The sequence below is a fragment of the Heterodontus francisci genome, chromosome 16 (assembly GCF_036365525.1).
Source record: "Heterodontus francisci isolate sHetFra1 chromosome 16, sHetFra1.hap1, whole genome shotgun sequence".
Taxonomy (NCBI): domain Eukaryota; kingdom Metazoa; phylum Chordata; class Chondrichthyes; order Heterodontiformes; family Heterodontidae; genus Heterodontus; species Heterodontus francisci.
Window position 1 is genome coordinate 82,125,228 of NC_090386.1, and position 24,764 is coordinate 82,149,991.

Genomic DNA, 24,764 nt, shown 5'->3' on the forward strand with positions numbered 1-24,764 from the left:
TGTAAATGTGGACTATTAATATGGCCTCCAGGACTTGAAATCTATACATCCCATCATTCCATATTTTTGCCATGACAATGGAGTAAACAATGTTTTACACTCGCAGCTAAAATTTTGCAGCTTTATGAAAAATAATTGTGAAGGATCATCATAATTTAGTGCCTAGTAAGATATCCTTTAAATTCAGAAAAGTTGGGCCATTTTTACTGGTGACTTATGTTCCAATCTTTCAAGTACCTGGTGAAGACGATACTGAAGCTGCAATTACAGGGACTGCTAGGGTTACTTACCATATGCCATTGATCTCCACCATATTTTATTCAAGAGCACTTAGCATTATAGCTTAGCACAGAAGAGGAAAACAAAGACTTTTCCAGTGGTCGCCTTTCTGACTGATATTTGTGCATCCCTATCATTCCCTTTGACCTTAAGAGGTTGGTGTGGATTGAAAATGGCAATGGAAGTGGGCCTGGAAGATAATGTTCTTCAATGAATGTCCTACGATAGCCATGGGAAAATATTTATGTGTAGGTGTTAAATGATTACACTGAATCACCAACAAATTGTTGAAACATAGGGCTGAATTTTCCTGACCCTGGGGTGGTGGGCTTGGAGGCGGGGGTGCTGAAAAAATAGGGGGCTGCCACGTCAGGACTGCTCCCTGACACATTCCTGCCACCAGGGGTGGCCTGCGAAGGCCCCAATTGGGGGCAATTTTGCAGCACCACTAGCATTTTGGCAGTGGCTGAACTACAACCCCGCTCCCATCCCCCGGCACATGCAGAGGCTGCCAGCACCATGGAGGTGGTCACCCTGTGGCCTCTCTTTGGAGCCATCAGAGCAGGAGGCTGCATGCTCCAAACAGAGGCCAGCGGGCATGGAAGCCCGCTCCCGTGGCCCAAACACTTCCGCTGGAGGGATTTCCCCTATGATCAGAGGGGCCAACTGGCTTGGCCCCTCTGAAATTTTACTTTTAAATTTTTCCCTCCAAGGCCACCTCCATGTTGAGGTGCCCTCACAACATCCGACCTGCCTCAGCAGCACTCACCTCTCACGGTGGGGCTGCCAAGGCTCTAGAGCCATTGATCCTCTGATTGCACCAGCAGCATTGGGAATGCGCCCACCATCTTTAATAGAATGGTGTTACAACCGAGGTGGGAGGAGTGCACTGTCTTTTCTAGTTTCACTTCTCCACAGGTCACAACATATATTTTAATGTTTACCCAGTTACCAATATGGTCAATCATAGACTTTATTTTTATCCCAGAATAGTTTACACCGACCCAGTTTCTTTAATAAATAACATTATCAGTTTATTATAAAAACAAGACTTAACCAGTAACAAAGCAAAGCATTGACACACAAATTGAAATATGAAAGTTCTTTTTTTACCTTAACCCTGCCCATATACACACACACACATACACACACACTCCAGTTAACTGAAAAAAAAAAGATTTTCTCTTTAGAGCTCTGTTACAAAAAAAAGACAAAAAAAACTTTGGCTAAATACTTACTAATTCTTGAGGAAAAAAGAAAAGATACGGAAAGATGTTAGTTGTCCCTCTTTGGTCTGGCGTCCCAAATACTGTCACTGGGATCTTTCTAGAACTGTTCTTTTCAGGCGATGTTGAAGATCAGTGTGGTAGGCTTTTCAGCAGAATTACAGCATCAGTGTCTCTATTTCTTACACTTGATTCTCAGGAAGTTCTCAAAGAGATGGAAGAGGGTGAGCTAATGGTGATTGCTCTCTTGGCTGGTTTTCTCCAACTGCCTTCAAAACAGTTCACACCCCAACACACTGCCCAAGCAAAATCAAAACAAAGGGCTGCATATTACTAGCCCTCTGGCGTCAGGGTAGTGGCTGTGGGGTGGGGGCTGGAAAATTCTTCTGGGAGAGGCCCGCCACAACCCTCGACGCGAGAAGGCCCCATCACATTTTACCGGTGGCGGCAAGGCCTTGGTGCGGCCCCGGCGGGGCCTTCATTTGCCAAATACAATTCATGAAAATATGTTAATTAACTTATCTGGACGGGTGGCCGTCCAGGCCGATATTCTGGCCGGTAGCTGGAAATCCCACGCCTTCCAATCCCCATTTGGGGATTCAAGGCAAGACACTGGTGGGGAAGGGGGAGGAGTTTAATTTTCAGTTCGGGGGTGGGGGGAGAATGAAGGAAACATATTCCATTGGCTGAGGGGATGGTGGGAAGAGGTTGAAGGGGAAAGATGAGAAAGTTTGGGGGTGAAAGATCGGGATTGGCAAAAATGTTTTTTTGGGCAGGAGAAGGAAATAAGTTTATTGGTTGACAATTGTGGGGAGGGGGTGGTGGAAGAGGGCTTTGATGTGTAATTTACTGTATTTATTTAAATTAAAGTGAATGTTCCATTCAAAAATTAAAATTGCCGGTAAGGGCTTGCAGCGCTTTAATAATGGCGGGCACCAGCGCAGTGGCACCGGATGCAGCCGCCCCCTCCATTTAAATGAGCTCCTGTGCAAAATATCATGGGGGCTCAGCGACGGCCTCTCCACATGGGTGGACCACTGACTTCAAAGCACGCCACTGCGATTTGCGGTGGGCTAGTAAAATCTAGCCCAATATCTCAAGAGTCAAGTCTCTTGACCCCTATAACTCTTGACCTGTCACTTCTCTGTAAACATCTCCCTAAGTCAAAAAGTCCCTGCTGGATATTTATCTGAAGACAGGTGACTTCCAGTAAATGTTGTTTTCAAATAAGACCTCTCAGTGTCCTTTCACTGTTCCCAGTGAAAAAAAACATCCATGGAATCCTTTTCAGTTTTCCCAAATAAAACATAATTCTAAAATACATGAATCTTCAAAAAAAAACAATGGTGAGCTCGAAGGCGGCCAATGAGGAGGCCCCCTCTGGGAATTTTGCTCTGCCAATCTCACTCCTGGGAAGCGCAATCTTGGGACCCACATTTGGTACTGACATCACAGTCTCGATACCACAGGGAAACCCAGCCCATACAATCCAGAAAATGAGCAAAAACACCATCAAAAAAGCCAGTAGCTCAAAAACAGCCCTGAATATAGGCTATGGAGACATGAAGCTAGATAAAACGTGCTGTGAAAATTGAGCTTGTCATAACTTAAGCTTTAGCAGATTTAGAATTACTGAAGCCAAAAATAAATTTCTAGATCTGGGCTATGTTTGCCAATCTATATGGCACATTTTCCATCAATTTGGAACCTACTGTAATTCAACTTTATGAGCCAAAAATAATTTATCCTCAAAGAGTTAGAGATACTTTAAATATGAAAGTTGTTATGCAAGTGCTTCCATTTTTAAAAATATTTTTGAGGACTCATGTTTTAGAATTGTGGAAATGGATTCATTTGGAGGACTGGAGAGATTCCATAGATGTTGGACTTTGTTTTTTTTTTTAAAAAAAGGTCACTGGAAGGACTTGAGCTTTCTGTTTAAAAACAACCCATACTGGATGTCACATGTCTTAAGCTAAATGAACAACAGCAGCCTTGGTGACTAGGGGGAGTTGTTTACAGAGAAGTGACATGTCAAGATGTATGGTGGTCAAGTGTTGGTTTCGTTTTGGATTGTTTTGAGTCAGTTGGAATTGCAGCCTACTGAGAGAAGCACCCAGCTCATCCTTTCTCCATCTCTTTGAGAAACCCTGAGAATCCAGTGTGTAATATCTGAAATCCCTGATGCTGCATTTTTCCTGGAAAGCCTGCCAGACTAATCCTCAATGTCACCTGAAGAGAACTGCTCCAAATAATCCCAGTGACAGCTGCCTACGTGTATTTGGGAAGCCAGAATAAAGGGATTACTGATATCATTCCAAATCTTCTCCTTTTCCTTCAAGAATTAACAAGTATTTGGCCAAAGTATTTTTTTGTGTTTTTTTTTGTAAAGAGATCTCTGCAGAGAAAACTTCTTTATTTTTTCTTTAGCCAGTGTATGTGTGTTCATGTGTGTTGGGCTAATTTAAAAGGGAACTTTCATATTTCAATCTGTGTATTAATGCTTTGCATCTTTATTGAATAAGTCATTTTATAATAAATTAATAATTTTGTTGTTTGTTAAAGAAACCTGGTTGGTGGATTTTATTCTAAAATAAAAATAGATTATAATTGGCCGTATCGGTAACTAGGTATAACATCTAAAAAGATGTTGTGACCTGTGGACAAATGGAACTAATGAAAGACAGTGCACTCCTCCCACCTCAGTTGAAACAAAATAAAAATAATTACATGGGCTCCAGTAGCATTATGCAGGGACCAGCTCCTTTCATTCATAATGTAACCTCATGTTAATTTGTGAATGGAACCTCTTTTATAACATGCATCTATAGTAATTCTAATTGGCAATGCATCCTACATTTGCAAAATAAAATGGTGCTCTATTGCATCTGTCCCACATTCCATGGCAACCCAGAGAGACAGCTAGGTGATTACCTGGATTGATTGGATACACTGATTTAACTATTATAAATAAACATTTTTTGTATTTAAGTAGCTTCCACATGTTTAAGAGTGTGTCAGTTTTAATCAAACAAAACCTTATAAGTGAGCTCTGGTGAAGCATCACGTCAAATGTTTACCTGCCATTACTTCTTCAAATGCTGATCAACCTGCTGTGCATTTCAGACATTTTCTATTCTTCAAACCTGAAATATTCTGAGCTGGGAATATATTTTTTTAAATTAATTCTTAGGATGTGAGCACCACTGGCAAGGCCAACCTTTATGGCCCATCCCCAGCTGTCCTCAAGAAGGTGGTGGAGAGCTGTTGCCTTGAACCGCCCATAGTCCATGTGGTGAAGGTACTCACACAGGGCTAATAGGGAGTGTGCCAGGATTTTGATTCAGTGCTGATGAATGGATATCCATGTATGTCCAAGTCAGGATGGTGTGTGACTTGGAGGGGAACTTGCAGGTGGTGGTCTTCCCATGCACCTTCTGCCCTTGTCCTTCTAGATGTCGGCGATCTGGGTTTGGGAGCTGCTGTTGAAATGCTAATCATTATGGCAGATCAATGCTTGACATCTTAAAATGATATTGAACTGTCCATTGTTTTACTGAAGTATTAATCCATTTAAAACAAACAGACACTTTTAAGATTTAAGTTTTCAAAATTTCACAATCAGGTTTGTGTGCAACCAACGGTAGAAGAAAGTAATGTCTGAATGATTGGTTCGTGTAGGCCGTAGCCCCAACCTCCCACCCATCTGTTTGATTCTGGCAATCTTCAGCCTCATTCCACAGTTGATCTGATTGATATTGACAAACCAGGGAAAAACACAGGTTTTCTTTTTGTGTGAAACTGTAACAAGCTGACATATAAATTAGTTAAAATGCTCACAGTTGTCGTCAATGTTGTAACTTCCATGAGGGAAGATTTCCTTTGTGTGCTAAGTGTAATGAAATCATAAATGCAGACTTCACTAAGAGGTTTATCATTTCATGAAATAGAACACATTTTCACCCATATTTTTATAGAAGGGCGTCACAGTTATTTTCCTGCAATTTTGCTCTTAACATGGAGCTACAACAATCCCAGAACCAACACAGGGCTCTATTCGTCTCCGAAGCAGACATCTTCTTTCATTCTTCCTCTGTAATCCATTGTTGCAATTTCCCAATTATCCTTGGCCTGTAATTTTCTCTAACTGTTGAGTAAGCTTCATCCCATCGCTTCATCTGCCATTCATCCTAACAAATCATTGCTTATTTTGATCATCTACTGCTTTTGAAGTCTGAAGTGAAATAGTGAGGTAAGTTAGTGAGGTATCTAAGCTCAATTAACAAACAAGGTTTCCTCTACCCAGGCGAGTTACAAAAGCTTACCTAAATCTCAAGGTAGAGACACTCTTAAAGGTTTGAGGAATTGAGACTAAACTGTAAGAATGATCCAAGTTACGAGAGCTTATAAGAAAGTTATAAAAGGTCCAATTATATTGTTCCCTGCTATCCACTGTCAGTAATTGTCCCTGTCATTTATATGTAACGCTAATTCTAAACCATATATGAGATATCATTTCTATGAACATTTAAACAATAAAATGTCACATCACTTTCTAATTGCTAAAACAATTTTTAGAGTCGTCGTATTGAATTTTACCAGCCCCCAGCGCCACAACCTGCAGCGCGGGGGCCGGTAAAATTCTGTAGGAAGAGGCCCGCCTCGACCCGTGACGTCTCGAAGGGCCCGCTGCATATTACCGGCAGCGGAGGAACCTTGGTGCAGCCCCCTGCTGCCTGGTGACGGGCCCATCATCAGCAAATTAACATTAATCATATGTAAATAAACTTACCTGCAGGCAGCGGCCGTTTGTGCTCCGCATGCCTAGTTCTGAGGCGAGAACCTGGGTGGGGAGGGAGAAGAATAAAATTTTCAGGGTAGGAGGAGTGGAGCAGCGGGAAAAACACTTCTGATTGGATGTGAGGATGGTGGGAAGGGGTTGAAGGGCAGATGTAAAGAGGTTGTGGGGGTGGGGGGGGGAGTGCGGGTTGGTAATAAAGTTTCTTTTTCTGCTAATGTCCTGTAAAAAAACATTGGGGGATGTTTGGGAAAGGGCCTCCATGATGTATTTAATTTTTATTAAATAACCCTTGACAATATTAGTTTAAAAATTAAAATTTCTCCTAAGGGCTTGCAGCCCTTTAAAAATAGCACTGGCAACTGCGCGGTGGCTCCATTTTCAACTCGGCAGCCTTCCGACATGGAAAGGCAGCCGCTCCACCCCCTCTATTTAAATGAGCCCTCATGTGTAATATCGCGGGGGCTCCTCGGTGGCCTTTCCATGTCGGAAGGCTGCCGAGTTGAAAATGCGTCACCGCGGAACATGGCGCGCGATTAAAATGCAGCCCATAGAGTCATTTATGGCACAGAGGGAGGCCATTTAACCCATCGAGTCCATGCCAGCTCTCCATGGAGCTATGCAGTCAGTCCTACTCCCTGGCTTGATCCCCATAGCCTTGCAAATCAATTTCTCTCAGGTGGTCATCCAACTTCCTCTTGAAGTCATTGTCTCTGCTTCCACCACCCTTGTGGGCAGCCACTTCCAGATCAGTACCACCACTGCTTCAAAAAGTGCTTCCTCATATTCCTCCTGCATCTTTTGCCCAGAACTTCCAATCTGTGTCCCCGAGTCCTTGTACTATTTGTTAATGGGAACAGTTTTTACTTGTCTAACTTATCCAAGCCTATCATAATCTTGTACACTATTAAATCCCCCCTCAATCTCTTTTTTTCTAAGGTGAACAACCCCAGCTTTTCCAACCTAACCTTGTAACTAAAATCCCCTATCCCTGGAAACATTCTGGTAAATCTCCTCTGCACCCTCTCAAGGACCCTCACATCCTTCCTTGAAAATGAAGAATAATTTTGAGAATATATGCATTCAAAACCCACAGCAGATGACCTACCTTAGCTGAACAGGAACCAGATCCCAAAGGAATATAATGCGATATTAAATGCATCTTTTTACCTTTCTATCTAACTAACTAATCCTTTAGCAGATTAATTAGCATTTACTGTAAACAAATCACATTATGAAGCCCTGTGGGCTATAAGTTACGGCAATGGCCATGGATTGGTGCAAGTGAACTATGCTCTGTTCCATAAGAAGGGTATTCCATGGGTCTGAAAATGTACCATCAATATATTATTCTGCAGTTAATTACATTTTCTAATTGCTTGTTTTACATTCTACAGCTAATAGCAGTGATATTTTCAATAAAAGACAACCACACCAGTTTTCATCCCAGATTTATACATCAAAGTAAGTGTTTTTTTTAAGAATGTTTTGTTTTAATTTATATGTTTAGTTGTTATTTTATGTCATTGATCTTATTTAAGTTTCTGTTGGTGCATTTGCTGCTGAAGACAGTCGCAGTAATTACATAGCTTCTATTATGTGACCCATTAAGTGATGAACCACTTTAGATTTTACTAAACAAAGATAGAGCTAACATATCATATGAGCACATCTACTGAAGCCAAGAATGACAGAGCTCACACTGTGTGCCTGGACTCCATTAGGGTTGATTTTCATCTTCACTGTCTGGTCAGTAATGTAGCAGAGCAGATTGACTGCCTGTCGTAGAACCTGTACAATTTTCAATGCTAGATGGTGAAAATGAGAATTTACCCCATTATATTTGCGTCTTGTCCTATGGTTGGTCTCCACCTTTCTGAAACCCCGATCATTCATAGGCCAACTAAACTTAAATGAATTGTTTTTCAATTGCCTATGTAAACACATAGCTGTATTCTATTTTCTGAGTAAAAATTTGTTGGCGAGTCAGAAGTTTCTACTGGAGTTTATTTTTGTCAATAGTTTGCCTGAGATCTGAAGTTTTTTTTTATCTTGGGCACCTCTTTAACAACTGACTTGTCAAGACGAGAAGGCCAATTGGAAACTTAGTCTGCAATTTGTGAACATTAGTGCAGCAGTTACGGAAGATGGGATTATTTAGCATCTTGGCTAATTAGGTTATAAAGTAGCTGTCACTACAATATTTTCAGGGCTTTTACTCCGGACAGTTAAGAGTGTTTGACCTCATTGATCACTCTGCTAAGAAAGCTGTTGCCCTCTGTGTCCCAGAGGGTGCTTTCACTTGTCTAGATATCAAGCTAAATCTGTAGGATAGCCAGAGATTGAACAGACAATCATCCTCCCTTTATTTGGATTCAAGTGCTTTGCCTTGACTTTGGAAGGCAGTAGAAAAACACCAGACTAGACTGTGACATAGGTTTATACAGCCAACAAGTTTAATCAACTGTTTTGAAAAAAGTGAATAGTCGCAATGATGTGACAATACCCATTAAACATGTCTATCTCCTAAAGTACGTAGAAAATAAAAAAATAAACAAAGCTTCTGCATTCTTATATTCTTATGTGGCCCTCTTTTCCCTTGCTCATAATTAACAGTTATTTGGCCTAACTATTACTGAGTTATGTCATCAGGTTGACTCCCTAATTTGAACTAACCAGGTTGAGAAATGAAGATAAATTTTACAAGCCTGCACATCCCACTGGAAGGACCTGGCTGTCCATAATTTTCTAATATGCAATGGCTGTAACCAAGGTCCCACCAGCAACAAGGGGGACCTCACCACATCTATTCTATACTTTCCAGAAAATAATAAGGACCAAACAATTTTGAAATAACCATCTGTTCATTTCACAAAAACCATGGGCTGAATTTTATCGGCATGCCGCACTCCGTGGCAGTACTCTGTCAAGTCGGCAGCCTTCCGACACGGAAGTGCCGCCACAGAGCCCCCACGATATTACATGCGGGGGCTCATTTAAATGGAGGGGGTGGAATGGCCGCTCCCTCTACATCATCAGGGTCAGCCGCTGCATCACTAGCAACGGCGTCCAGCCCCACCGTGCATTTTTAAAGGGCTTCAAGCCCTTCAGGAGAAATTAAAATTTTTAAAGGTGCCTGTTCTATCAAAATTTAAATGAAGATTTGTCCACACCTGCAATCTCCTCTCCCACCCCCACCCCTCCCCCCCCCACCCCCACAATGAATAAATAGTTTGTTGGCCTACCACCCCTCCCAAAAAAAATTTGTTATCAGTAATGACTTTTCCCCCCGAACTTTATTCCCTTTGACCCTAAGCACCTTCCCACCATCCCCACAGCCAATGAAAAAGGTTTTTCCCCTCCCCCCGCCACCCTGATATTTTGACTCCTCCCCGCTCCCCATCAGTGTCTTGCCTCCGTACAGCATTCGAAAGGTGTGCAAGTTGCGGCCAGTGGCCGTAAACTTGGCGTGGGATGGCTGCCGGGAGCAGGTAAGTTAATTAGCATTTTTATTTAAATTAAATGACGTAGTCCCGCCCTCAGACTCTGAACTGTGGCAACGTGACTTTAACCTGTAGGATTCATCTCTAAATGAATTGGGATGTACTTTCCTGTGAATGAAGCTGTTTTTTAACCCCTTGTGTACTGTGACAGGATGAGAAGCCAATATCATGTTAAATCTTGGCCAACAATTCTTCATTTTTGTCAGAGCACATGCCTCCCATCACTTTTTCCAATGTGACTTTGTTTTTCATATTCCAAGCTCTTCTCCAATCCAAGTCCATCCTTTGTATTCTAAACCGCCTCCTATATCTGTTAATCCAATCCTTGCAATATTGACCACCAACCATTTCCCCCCTCCCCCATCATCTTGGTCCAGGCAAAATCCATTCCTGGTTGCATCAGCTACCCTTCCTTTGAGTCCATTCCTTTATTTCTACTCCAGGCCTTGCAGTGTAATATTTATTGCCTGGCAGTATTTTCTGGAATCAAAATCAGATTCTCCAAGGAACACTTAACCTTATCTCATCGCTGCTTGAGTTCAGCAGTAATGAATCAGAAGATATATGTTTAAATGTGGAGGTTAGCACACCAGGGATATTCTGTTGGTGTGCTAAAGAAAATCTTGGCCTACAAAACTTTACATAAAAGCATGTGTCTGAGTTCATTACAAGCTCAAGGTTATGGATCTGAGTTTTTTTAATGGATCCAGGTACTTTTTTGGCTTGTTTTAAAATTGGAGTATTTTACACTCCAGCTTGTTAGTCTTTTTATTTCCAATCAACATAGCTGTCGCCCTGTCACTTGGTAAGTACTTTAATCGCCCAATGAAACCCTCCTATCCATCTACCAACAATCCAATTGCTCTAATGTACTTTTCAAATATAAATAATTTATAGGCATATGTAATGGATACCAGTTGATTTATTTATCTTTTATTTATCCTTATCAGATCATATCCACACATTATTCCTACACCCTCCTTCCACGCCATGGCGGCCTATGGACAAACACAGTACACAGCGGGGATTCAGCAAGCTGCTCCTTACGCTACCTACCCACCACCAAGTCAGCCCTATGGATTACCTTACAGTGAGTACAAGGGTTGCATTTGCTCAAACAGGATACTTCAAGCAGAATCTCCACATTCGTTAAAATTAAATTAAGGTCAGCCTCATCAATGCAAATACAGCACATCTGAACAAGGCTTCCATGAGGTATTTGACCCATAAGATACTTCAGTTTATAAAGTAAATGTGCAGAAGGGTACATTATACAGCAGAAGTTAGCATTGTTTATGACCCTGAAAAATCTGTTATTTCAACAGTCCTTGACAATGGATAAGCGTTCTAAGGAGTAGTAGAAATAAAATTATTGAAAAGAAAATTCATTAGATGCAGGCAGAATTTGAAGAATTATATATCTATTTATATGAAAATTTTGAGATTGTTTAAAGAGAAAGGCTTACTGTGGTTTTTCTTGCTGTCTTGGAGCCAGAAATTTGCATGTCTCTGACAATTTGCAATGTCTCTCACCAAACAGCAAAAAAACGCAGTGATTTCACAACCCATTTCGACCATTTCTCAAGAGGAAATAGGTCTAAGAAAGTAATACCACTTCATGGTTGACAAACAGATGCATGCTAGCAGCAAGCCTACCAACCTTAATGCCTAAATCTGACCTACTTATTGTGGCTTAGATAAGAATGACAAAACTGAGGCTGACAGATTCAGGCCTCAAACTGAGAGAGGTTTGGAAGGTAACCATTAAAAGCCATGAATTGAGTTATGTATTACCAGTGCATATTTGGGCCAAATGACTTGTGGCAATAAAATTGGGCACAAGCCAATCCCACCAGTTTTCCACGAGAACATTGCCCCTGCTTGAGTTTCCACATGCTTTCTGGACTTCCCTGCAATCCATCCACCAATTCCCATGCTCCCTCATTTACATATTATAAGGTGCCAGTGGTGCTGCAGGTCCAAAGATCCCTTCTTTTACATTCACAATGCACTTGGTAAACTTAGACTGAGTATTAGAAAGTGCAGTTGCTGCCAGCATCAGCTGAGACAGACAGATTGATCAGTGCACGAGCCTGAAGAGTGTGTAAAATTTCATTAAGCATTTCTGCAGCTGGGAAATACTTTGTGCCGTGAATTTTTCTTTCTTGCTAGTCTGCCTACACACTTGTTTCTCTTTGATTCTGACAGTCAAGCCACCCACAGATTTTAAACCCCCATTGTCCCCCCTGTAGTAAAGGGTATCAAAGGGTTAATCTTGAGAGAATGTAAAGATTACTGCCCTCCATGATGAGGTAAGAGATCATGTGGGAGAGACTCGAGAATAGTTACAGCGTGGCTTTTGAAGGAGACACAGAGACTACTGTGCAGTGTATATAGTTACTATACAATAAAGATTAATGTTTAAACAATACAGTCTAAGAACCTCTCTGGCTAGACTCTATACGGTGGCAGCATAAAGAACCAAATATAACATGGTGAACATCGCTGGGATCGAAGCCTTATACCCAGAAGAGAAAATGTGAAGCAACAACCATCCTTCAGCCAGAAGAGAAGAAATTTTAAAACAAGTAGCTGAAGAGAAAAAACAAACTATATACCGTAGAAGGCGGAGAAAAACTCCATAGAACGGAAGTGTGGCTGAAAATCAAGCGATTGGGTGCGTCTTTGTGCCGTCGATCGAGAAATCCCGGTTAAAAAAAAGAGTTTTTGAAGAGCTTAAAAGATTAATTTTTAAAGACTTCATGTGAGAGCGAAAGAAAAAAAAACAGGGAAAACCCAATCCCTCACTTGGGCTGAACGTGAGGGCAAATGGCAGGAAAAACACCAAAAAGTGCGCCAGCTGAAAAATTAGTCCGTTAGTGAAAAAAAAGCACAGGAAGACCCTGAACACGGCAGAGTCTCCATTAATGCAGCTAAGCTGAAGAGAAGAAAAATCATTAAAGCAGTCAAGCTTGAACAAAATAAATAAACTCTAGCTCAAAAAAACCCACTGGAACTTTCTATTGAACATCTCTGTCAAGTCCAGTAGGCAGCTATATAAACATTTCAGTGACCTGCTGAATGAAAATGGGAAGCCCCTACCAGTAGTCTATAAAAAAACAAACAGGGAACACTGTCAAGTACCTGCTACACTCCATCAAAGCAAGCTAGCCTGAAAAAAGTTTCTTAAAGGGGAACACTCTAAAAAGTCGATAAAAATATTTTAAATGGACAAAATTTGGGAGTGTCAGAGAGTTACAAAAGTCACGAGGGATCCAATTAGACTCAAAACTGGATACTATGGCGGAAAAGGTTCCTCAGATACAGAATTGCTTCGAAATTGGAAAGCAAGGCCTGAATAATGCCCTGCCAATACATCAGAATGCTTTTACTGCAGAAGAATAGGGCATTTCAGTAAGATGTGCCAAAATAAAATCTCGACTACCTCAACCTCTAAAGGAAAAGAAGTTAAGAATAGAGAGGTAAATGAAGTTATGGAACCTCCTGCAGCTGACCAATCGAAATATTTTTGGGGCAAAATCAATAATCCAAAACAAGCATTTTGGTCTGCAGACGTATATGTCAATGGACATATCACTAATTTCAAACTCGACACTGGAACAAGTGTGATGATCCTGTCAGATCAAGAGTTGTGGCTTTCCACACATGTTCTGCAACCAACAGAAATGAAGTTACTTGGCCCAGGAGGTGCTGTACTTGAAGTAAAAGGGAAGTTACAGCAACGCTTCAATATAAGGGAAAACAGATACTAGAAACACTGTGGGCTCCGCGGCGCTGCCTTTTGAACTCACGGGGTGAGCGCATTCAGCGGCCGCCGCAGAGCCCCGGCAATATTTTGTGCAGGGGCTCATTTAAATAATGGGGCGGAGATGACACGTAGGGGCGGCCTCCGTGTCCCCAGCAATGACATCCGGCACCACCACGCAGGCGCCGGCACCATTTTTAAAGGGCTTTAAGACCTTATAATTACTTTACATTTTTAAATGGGCAGTAGTATTAAATTTTTACTAAACAATAAGGAATATGTGGCTGGCCCTTCCCTAACCCCCCAATGGTCAGTTCAATGTCTGAAATGACCAACACATTCCTTTTTCCTTACCCGAACTTTACCCTTTAAACTTACAACATTTGATCTTTAATCCCTTCCCACCATCCCCACATCCAATAAAAATTGATTTCCCGCTCCTCCACCCCTCCTGCCCTGAAATTTTTATTGCTCCCCCTTCCCCATCAGGTTCTCGCCTCGGAACTCCGTGCGGAGTTCTGAAGGCGCGTGAAGGCCGAACAGAGGCTGTAAAATCGGCGTGGGACGGCAGGTAAGTTCATTTGAATATCATGACTGTCAATTTAAATATGCAGATGAAGGGCCCGCTGCCAGGTGGCGGGGGGGCCGCACCGAGTTCCCCCCCGCCACCAGTAATAAGCGGCAGGCTCTTCTCGACATTGTGGGTCGAGGGCCGGTAAAATTCGTCCATGTATGTCCTAAGCAATCAGGAGTTCTCACTCTTAAGTAGAAGAGCTTGTATTGACCTTCATCTTATAAATAAAATTGAAGAAGATAAACAAGGAGAATCCAGGAGCCAGGAGAGAGGGAGAGCCCCCCAACCGGACCTGAGCACTGCAGAGAGGCTGGATTTCACCAGAGAGCCCACACAATGCGAGAGAACCTACACAACACAGCACAGCCCGCCACGCGACTCAAAGACTACCAGATCAAGAAAGAGAAATGCAGCAAGTTCCTACAGGAGTACTACACGGACATGGAACATGGGAAGAAACAAGTCCAACAAATATGTCAGGTACACAGACAATATCAAAGAGAACCTCTAATTTCAACCCAGTTCCCAACTAAACCGTGGGAACAGTTGACGGTGGATTTATTCTTCTTTGAGGGACGATCCTATCTAATTATACTTGATTACTTCTCAAGATGGATCCAAGCTAAGCGAATGTACACAACAACAACTGAAGCAGTCATCAGAGTTTTACAAGAAGTTTTCGCAACACATGCTATACCTGATCAGATAGTATCTGATAATGGACCACAATTTGCAAATGATTACTTATGCACTTTGCAGAAGAATGTGAATTTGTTCACCTAACAAGCTCTCCTAAGTATCCACAATCAAATGGAGAAGCTGACTGAGCAGTCAGAACCATTAAAACTATGTTGATGAAAAACCAAGATTTCCAACTGGCACTACTGACATACAGAACTACTCCATTATTGTGTGGATTAGCACCATCAGAACTCTTAATGGGAAGAAAACTTTGAACACAACTTCCAATTCTACCCAAGAAATTACTTGCAGGATTGCAAAGCAAGGATTATCAGAAAATACAAGACAAAGAAAAGTCGTATCGAAACAAACAAACCCATAATTATAACAGAAGATACCATACAACCTACCAAATTTGTCAGAAGGGCAAAAGGTATGGGTGCGAGAACAAAATAGAGTAGTAATTCACCAGAAAGGCGAGAATCAGCAGCGATCCTATCTAGTACGAACAGAGAAATAGAAGGAATCTGATTCTTTTACATCAAAGACGTCAATCGGTCATACATTTAGACGACTCAGATGATGAACTGAAAATTCAAAAAGCACCGAATGCTACAAGCCTCAACAAAGGCCATCCAAGTCAAGAAACAAGGGGTCAGAGAAAGACTAACAAGCTTCCACATCTGATGACAAGAAGATCAGGGAGAGTAGTGAAGCCAATATGCTGCCAGATCTGCTGAGTGTTTCCAGCATTTCTTGTTTTTATTTCAGATTTCCAGCATCCGCAGTATTTTGCTTTTAAATTAGAGTAGTGAAGCCTCCTGATAGGTTGGATCTATGAAGTCAGAGACTTGGAGGGAGATGAGGTAGCAGGTAAATAAAAAAGTGACTGTACGTAAATATATGTTGGGATAAAGACTTGGGAGGGAGATGTAGTATAAGGGTATCAAAGGGTTAATCTTGAGAGAATGTAAAGATTACCGTCCACCATGATGAGGTAAGAGATCATGTGGGAGAGAATCGAGAACAGTTACAGCGTTGCTTTTGAAGGAGACACACAGGCTAGTGTGGAGTGTATATGGTTACTATACAATAAAGATTAATGTTTAAACACTACAGTCTAAGAACCTCTCTGGCTGGACTCTATACAGTGGCAGCATACAGAACCAAATATATAACACCCCCCACCCTACTAAAGGCTCCTCGGAGGCAGGTCTGGCATTCCGTAGCTTTGTTTGCCATTAGCATGGAGGAGGTGGAGCAGTACAGGATAGTGCAAAGGAGAATCAGGCAGCACTTAAGGAGGATGCAGCCCCACAGATATTATTCTCCCTACAGAATTTACAGGCAGCGGGGGTTATATCAGGACCTAAATGTGGAATCTGGAATGCACTGCCTGAAAGGGTGGTGGAAGCAGATTCAATAGTAACATTCAAAAGGATTTTGGATAAATACTTGAAGGGGAAAAAAATTACAGGACTATGGGGAAAGAACAGGAGATTGGAATTAATTGGATAGCTCTAGCAAATAGCCATCACAAGCACAGTGGGCCGAATGGCCTCCCTCTGTGCTGTATCATTCTATGATTCTATGTGTATAAGGACAGTGCACTTCACCAAATAGGCAATAGGTGAGCCTCAAGATCGGCAATTACACTCAGCTGACTTCACTGCACTCAATTTGGTTTTGAAGGTGACCCCCTCTCACACAGGGCTGGATATTTAGGCCCCACTGGGGGCTGAAGTGGAGGCGGGTGTCCACAGAACTTTGGGCGGTTGGCCAGCATGCCAGATCACCAGCTCCATCTACCTCTGGGCCATGTTCCTGGAGGCGGGTTGGGACGGGGCAGCAAGTGGCACGTAGCCAATTGAATTGCTTAAGGATCTATGAAGGCCTGTTTTTGGAGACCGAGTGAAATTTTCCAGTTGGCCATCAGGTCCCCGCAGGCAGCGGGGGACAGTGCAGGGGCCTGGAGGCAGCCTCCTGGTGGCAGACCAGGGTGGGGGGCCTGTGCTCCAGGCAGGCTCAAAGGCCCACCCTGCCTACCTGGGTTCAGTAGCAACCACAGGCCACCCTATGGAGGGGCTTCCTCCTGCCCTCCCCCCACAATGGTGGCCCTGTTGCAAAGACCTTTTTTTTTCATTTTAAATTTGAAAATGTTGGAGAGAGCCTCATGGCCCTCCAGCTTGGAGAGCCTGCCTGCCATCCTTAATTAGATAGTGAGCCCACCCTCTGGCCATTAATTGGTCAATTTGATGAAGATCGCAGATGAGTGACTGTTTCTCACACAATGCGTGCTTCTGACCCTCATTTGAGGATCCTGAAGCCTGCAGGAAAATCCTGCCCTGAACCTTTCTGTGGGACAGGCTAGTTTCAGGCAGCCATGGACGACGTTCAGCCAGGAGGCAGTACGAGCATGCAGTCATCTAGTAACACGCTGTACAGGAGAATGTGGGAATTCATCACCTCGGTTGAAATTCAGTCTGCTTGACCAGTACCCCATTCACTACCTTAAATGTCCACCCCCTCCATCAATGGCATAACGTGGCTGCAGCGTGAACTGTCAACAGAATGCACAATTATTTTCAACCGCTCAGTAGTTCTGTTTTCTTCACAACGCACTTCATGATTAGTTAATTGCATTGCAGATTACAGAATTTAGAATCATGCCTTGTAAGGTTTAAAAATGATACACCATCCCCAGGTCTGATTTTGAAATCTAGAGTACATGAAAGCAGGAAACATACCCCAAAGAGATCACAGTGAAGTGCACTGACAACATCACATCTCCACTGAGAGCTCAGACAAGCAACATAATAAATCCAGTGAGGAATCTTTGTTGGATGTAAGGAAATGTTTGAGGAAGGGATGAAAATTTTATGACTCAATTCTCTCAAAACAGGATGATCTATGCATTGTTACTTTTAAATCAGAGGTGTTAAATAGCTTTCAATTGACCTTGTGGACTTTTGAAAGAGTTAACTAAAGAGAATGTTTTGAGGCATATATGTGAATGGATGCATATTAACATGCATTCAGGTCAATTCACACCTTCCTGAAGTAACAATATGCTTTCTGATCAGGCATCAAGACAGAAGATGGCCTGAGCCAGGCACACTCACCAGGACAGACGGGATTTCTTGGCTATGGCACCAGTTTCAGTACACCTTCACCAGGCCAGGCACCTTACAGCTACCAGATGCATGGTTAGTATTAACCAGGACTAAACCTGCTTTTCAATCAAGTTTGTTCAGGAATCTGTGTTGAATCTTCAGAGTGACAATGACCATAATATTGATTAAAGAGGGAATCAGCATCAACCGACAACAACTTGCATTTATGTGGCTCCCTTATCATAATAATATTTCAGACAGCTGAAAACAGTAGCATAAGAATCAGGGGAGGTGACTCAAGGTATGGGTAAAGAGGCAAGTGTTCAGGAATCATTTGAAGGTAGCAAGAGAGGTATCAAAGTGGAGCCTTTTAAGTTGAGCATTTTAAAGTGGAACAAAAGCCCTGCTATCGAAGTTAGAATGAAAGAAGGAAGGATGCAAAGGAAACAAGCACCCATAGGGCAGAAGGAGAGACGGGAGACCATGCAGAAATCTGTAAATCAAGGCAAATAGTTTGAGTTCAATGCATTTGGGGGATGAGAGCCAATGGAGATTGGTGAGGACAGATGTGATATGCGATAGCGTGCAGACAGCAGAGTTTTTACTGAGTTGGATACAAAACTAAGGAAGCAAGTGAGAATGGCATTTGACAAGTCAAAGGCATTGGATGAAGGGTTCAGCAGCAGTGGGCGAAGGTAAGGGCAAAGGCAGGCCATATTTTGGAGGTGGGAATAGATGGCCTCAATCACAAATAAGATACGGGATTTAAAGCTCAACTCAGTGCAAAGGAGTACGTGGAAAAATATCTGCAGCAGTTTTTGTGGAAACAATACATTACAGTAAGAAATAATACAAAACAATAAACTATTTCATCACCATTTGCAAACATTTAAAATAGGCAACACTAACAATGTTTCTTATCTCTCACTACTCAGTAATTAATAAGTAATTACAATAGAATTCGTAACTTGGTTAAGATTCAAAATCTTTTTCTCTCTCAATTGTCTTTTTGCTATGCACAAATATTTCTACTTGGCCTTCCCCTTTGTCTTCCTCATGGTGGCATAGTGGTAATGTCACTGAACTAGTAATCCAGAGGCCCAGGCCAATGCCCTGGGGACATGGGTTCAAATCCCACCATGACAGCTGGTGGAATTTAAATTTAATTAATAAGTTCAATTAATTAATAATTTTAAAAGTCTGAAATTGAAGTTAGTGTCAGTAAAAGTGCCATGAAACTGTTATTGATTGTTGTAAAAACCTATCTGGTTCACTAATATCCTTTCGGGAAGGAAATCTGCCATCCTTATCTGGTCTGGCCTACATGAGACTCCAGACCCAGAGCAATGTGGTTGATTGTGACAAACTTAGATAAGTTCGACAAGGAAAAGCTGTTCCCATTAACAAATGATACAAGGACTAGGGGACACAGATTGAACATTTTGGGCAAATGATGCAGGGGGAATATAAGGAAGCACTTCTTTTACGCAGCGGGTGGTAATGTCCCGGAATTCGCTGCCCACAAGGGTGGTGGAAGCAAAGACGATCAATGACTTCAAGAGGAAGTTGGATGGCCACCTGAGAGAAATAGACTTGGAGGGCTACAGGGATCGAGCTGGGGAGTGGGACTGACTGCATCGCTCCATGGAGAGCCAGCATGGACATGATGGGCTGAATGGCCTCCTTCTGTGCCGTAAATGACTCTATGACTCTTAATTGCCCTCTGAAATGGCCCAGCAACACTCAGTTGTCAAAGGCAATTAGAGCTGAGCAACAAATGCTGGCCTTGCCAGCGATGCCTACATCCCATGAAGGAATTTTTAAAAATGGAATTTGCATAGAGCTTTTTTTGTTCTGCCACTGAAACTTTGTTGGAAGTTCTGGTGCTGGAGCAGGAGCAGCTCAGAGGAAATGCTAACCAATGTGGAGTTTCTTAATCTCGATCCGATTCCCTCTCTCTGTCTCTCACCCACCAAACATTCACTCAAGAATACAGGTAATACCTTACACTGAAAACAATCCACCCTCATGAATTTTCAAATGCAGCTTTCATAAAATGGTGTTAGATCTAGAATCCTTCATTAAACTGATAACATCTTTAGTGCATGCTTCTTCCAGCTGTTTATACACAACAGGATGTTTACCCAATAGTCAGTCTAAGATAGTGCTAATTGCACTTCGATTTCCATAGTACTTTTCTAAGCATTTTAGCCAAGTTTGCTTACTGTATTGAGACTATTAAATATAATAGACAAGATAAATAAAGGCTAACAAATGTGCAACTAGTTGTCCAAGACATTGTGTTACCTTCATGATTTTTCTGGAATTAGTATGGATATAAAGTGGGAATCGAAACAACAACAACTTGCATTTATACAGGGCCTTTAATGTAGTAAAACATTCCAAGGTGCTTAAACCGTCAATTTAGAAATCTTTGTTCCACAGCCATTTAAGGGTTCACTGACAAATTACATTTAAATGAAAATAGAAAATACTTAATAAAATGTACAAAATATAAAATTTTATATCAATGTGATTAGTTGCCAAAAGTGTGTTGCTGTCTGCAGCTGAACACAAGTTTTACAGATTTTAGCATTCGACTTGATAGAATTCAAGTATTCATGAAATTGAAATCAAAACTATGATTCTGGTCACATAAAAAAGGTTGCCTATAACTCCTGAATAAACGGAAGCAATCCCCCTCCCACCCATTCCATAAACAGCTGGGGTAATAGAAGCATGCTCATGCCTAAACCAGTGAAACCAGACACAATTTCAACTGCTCCCTGCACACACAGACACAGACATACTAAAAGGGCAGGAAAAACACAATCGGACTCTTTTACACTGTAGCAACCCTGATGATTACCAGTTAATTTCCTCTAAAAGCCATCAATATTTCTATTGAAATGGTGAACTCAGTTTAGTGGTGTAAAATAGTGATGTTTACCCAGATCTACCCAGTATATGGGATTAGAGTAAATAGCTCCAGTGGGGGGTACTACCACCAGTTTAGGTTAAATCTCTGTTTCAAAATATTTAAACTGTACTTGCACAAACCAGTGTTAAATGTTGTGGTCATCTAAACATCTGGAAATATGGAAAAGGTGTAGCAGTCAATCAGCACTTAAAAGAAAGACGGTTTCATTGACCTTCTTTAAATCTTATTAAAATTTAAATCAAGCACTTGACATCATTCATTTAAAACTTGTAGGATTAATGAGATTTTTTCCTTATTTCTCGGCCAGTTTTTTCCCTTTCCCTTCTGGCATGTCGACTTCTGCTGAGGACGCAGTGCCACACAGGCAGGGCAGCCTCAAGTACCTTGCCCAATGACCATCCTTCATATGTGAATCTAGACAGTGAGTGTCGAAGGACTATTTAATCACGGGAGCAGGGTGTCGAGAGAAGGGGGAGGTTAGAGACATAACATAATCAAACTCAGCCAATGCTCACATCCCTAAACTTCTAGCAAGGCCCACAGCAATCGATCAGGAGCAGGAACACCCACAGCTTCCTATTCTTAACCCCAAGCTCCGAGACCAATCATAGTACAATAACCACTGCTTTTGTTGAGATCAACGAATGTATCACAAACCAGTGTCTAAGTTGAGACTTTCCTTGTCTGTGTGGCTCGGCTACTTACTTAATCAGTTAAGTCTTTAGAAGACAGTGTCTTAAATTTAACAAATATAAGATAAACATTTTATTAAGTGTAATTTTCAAACTTGGAAGCATCTCCAGCAGCAGTAACAGACTCCATTTATGCTGCAGACTGTTGCTCAAATATAATCCGTCTGAAGAACTGCTCATGAAAAGGGAGCAAACTTTCAATTTGAAGTGAATCTAAAATGGCAGCCACATTCCAAAACAAATGGGAAAATTTAACTTTATGTTGAAAATAAAACTGATCTGTGCGACTGAGCTGGCGAAAGATGAAAGAAATATAAGCTCAATGCGAGGGCCATGTTGGCCAAAACATGAAATTAGCTCATTTTTTTTCAGTTTTTGTTCAGAATTTACACCCACACAAACACTGAGTAATAATGCTTAACATGTCTCCACTTGGCTGAGTTAAATTAAACCCCATTGTACAAAGCTGCCACAACACCAGGTGTGCAATGTCACAGTTAACAACTCTCAGCTTTTCAATAATAGCTTCCAATTGCAAATGATGAAGTGACTACTCTTTCCATTGTACTTGTGTGGGTTTGAATTAATTGCCGTTTTAGTAATATTACATTACTCAGTGCTACTAGAACAAGAAAACTTCATTTAAGTGACCAAACAGCTTCAGTTTTAACTAATAATTAGCCAGCTTGAGCTCAACATTTTCAATTGCCAAGATGTTAAGTCGGAACCATGTATCTATTTATCCCTCAACCAACAACACTTAGGAAACAGATTTTCTGGTCATTATCATATTGCTGTTTGTGGGGCCTTCCTGTGTGCAAATTGGGCTGTCGTATTTCCTACATTACAACAGTGACTACAATTCACATGTATTTCATTGGCTGGAAATCGCTTTGGGACATCCTGAGGTTGTGAAATATGCTATATAAATGTAAGTTCTTTCTTTGCCTGAATGCATATGAAAACTCAAAAATATTATATTGGCATAAGGAAAAATCTTCACATAATTCATAAATAATTGACTACCAATATATTAATAATAAGGTGTGTGTAAATAAGGAATCTCTTTGGCTCTTGTTTTTTGTACCTGGTAATAGTGTAAGATACTGTGGAATGAGTAAAGTTCATTTGGCAGACAAAGATCATTTGATCTAGTAGTTTAATGCTATAAGCAACCTCCAACCTGTGTTATCTTCAAACACTTACTTTGTAAAGGCAGTGACTCACGTTGGAATATAATTCTACAGGTGCTGGCTGCCTACCAATACTTTCCTCAAGTGACCATCCCTCAACTGCTAGCCTAAACCCTGAGATGCCGACATGCTACATTTAATACAGACACTCTTATTTTCTGAAGAAAATCTAGCCAATTCTCCAAAATTCAGCATGTTGGCATCTCTCTAAAACAACGAATGCTGGTAGGAGATATGATTATACAGGACGCTACTTCCAATCCAGATTCTGACCTCACCTGCTATCCAGGGACAGGCAGCTTCATTGTAAAGATGAATAGATAGCTCTCAGTAGCAGGAACCATGACTGACTCTTGCCCCCTCTCCAGCCACGGAGATGTCGAGACCAATAGTAGTTCCTTGACTGTTGCCCTGGCAGAGATCAGCACGATTAATGTTCATCTCTAAAGAAATGTGGAAGCCATAAAATGAAGTCAGCACTGCATTTAAAATCAATTGGCATGCTTCAAGGATTTAAAGCCTTAGTGGACATGAGCCATCTAGAAGATATGGGGCCAATTTTCCTAGCCCCTCTCTGCCCCAGCAATGAACAAGTGTAGTATGCCTGAAAAGCACTGAGCCTCTCTACGCCAAACTACACTCGAGTCTGGTGGGCCATGTCATTAATATGGATCAGTCCCATGCCTGGCACAGGCCCCCTGACAGGGTGTTAATGGAATTGCAAGCCTTGGGCCCATTTGATTGCTGTTACAAAATCCACAGTCCTGCCAAAAAAAGTGAGCTGTATTTCTTACAGCCTCGCTGCCTGACCCCCGAACACCATCCTATCTGAGGGCAGTCAGTGGCACAAGGCCAACTACCATCTTCTTCTGGCATGTCTGTATCTGACAACTGGACAGATCAATCCACAGGAAAATGAGACAGAAGCAGTAGGAATGCCCTTTCCTGCATCATTTAAATAAGTACGTTTGTCCTGCACCTATCACACATGCAAGCATTGCTCTGGCCCTCAGGGGAAACCCCAGAAACCCTAAGGCTAAATAATGAGTGGAGATCTGGTATACTGACCTCCCTTTTCTAACCTTTGCACCATTCAGAAGACACTTTAATAAAGTTCCACATGTGAGGCTTTTTAAATAAAACTAAGGCTCAGATAATTAATGAAAAATCAGTTAGCTGAATTAAAAAACTGGCTTAGTAATAGAAAACAAAGATGGTGATGCATAGTAAATCTGCTGCTTTGGAGGACAGAAGCAGTGTCTCGTGGAGTTACACTGGGTGGTGGGGGGGGGGGGGGGGGGGTGGCGGGGAGAAGGTGGATGGTCAACTTCCAATATAAGGTTATGAAGTTTGTTGAAGACACCAAACCAAATATAAGGGAAAATCATAGGTGGTGGAGGGGGGTGGGGGGGTATGTGGGGGTGGAAATGGGTGGGTCAGAATTTCTTTGAAATGAGATACACAGCTGTTGCACCTTTAAAAAATGTTACACCAGTGGCCTGTAGAGGGAGTTATACATCTTTGTTTCCTGTATCTACTTACTTGCATACCAACTATAGTAAACATTAGCACAAAACCCATGTAAAATCAGTATAAGCAGCGAAACAGTATAGCAACTCATCTACAGCCTTTAAAAACATTGTTCAGCCCGCACACTTCATCAGCAGATTGGGGAACAACCAGTTAAAAATAGAACTCTCTCACTTCACTCTCTCATAACTTCACTGCAAGTCTGATCAATTTTCTTTTATCAAGATGATCAGGATGACCACCTCAGTTCCATGACCCTCCTGTATAGCATGGGGAGTTAACCACCTCCCATCATTGTGGCTGTCAGGTGACACTTAGAAGGACCAGAAGAAGCATGATGTTAGGACTGAGTGGGTGTTTGTGATTTTTGTATTAAAATTGAGATTGCACTGGCGTGGCGCTTTACATGCTCACAGAGTTTACAATCACAGAGGGTGCACTAATTTGGTGCTAATTTATTCACTCAGG

General features: G+C 41.8%; 1 protein-coding gene across 4 annotated transcripts in view; it reads left to right on the forward strand.

The window, feature by feature from the left end:
• The window catches only part of LOC137378504 (eyes absent homolog 2-like), a 310,299-nt gene that overhangs the window by 175,202 nt on the left and 110,333 nt on the right, over positions 1 to 24,764 (forward strand). For all 4 annotated transcript variants that reach the window (XM_068048842.1, XM_068048844.1, XM_068048843.1 and 1 more), the window contains 3 exons: positions 7,701 to 7,767; positions 10,757 to 10,896; positions 17,911 to 18,033. In XM_068048842.1, coding sequence (XP_067904943.1) covers positions 7,701 to 7,767; positions 10,757 to 10,896; positions 17,911 to 18,033 — 330 coding nt within the window. The remainder of the gene's footprint in view (positions 1 to 7,700; positions 7,768 to 10,756; positions 10,897 to 17,910; positions 18,034 to 24,764) is intronic.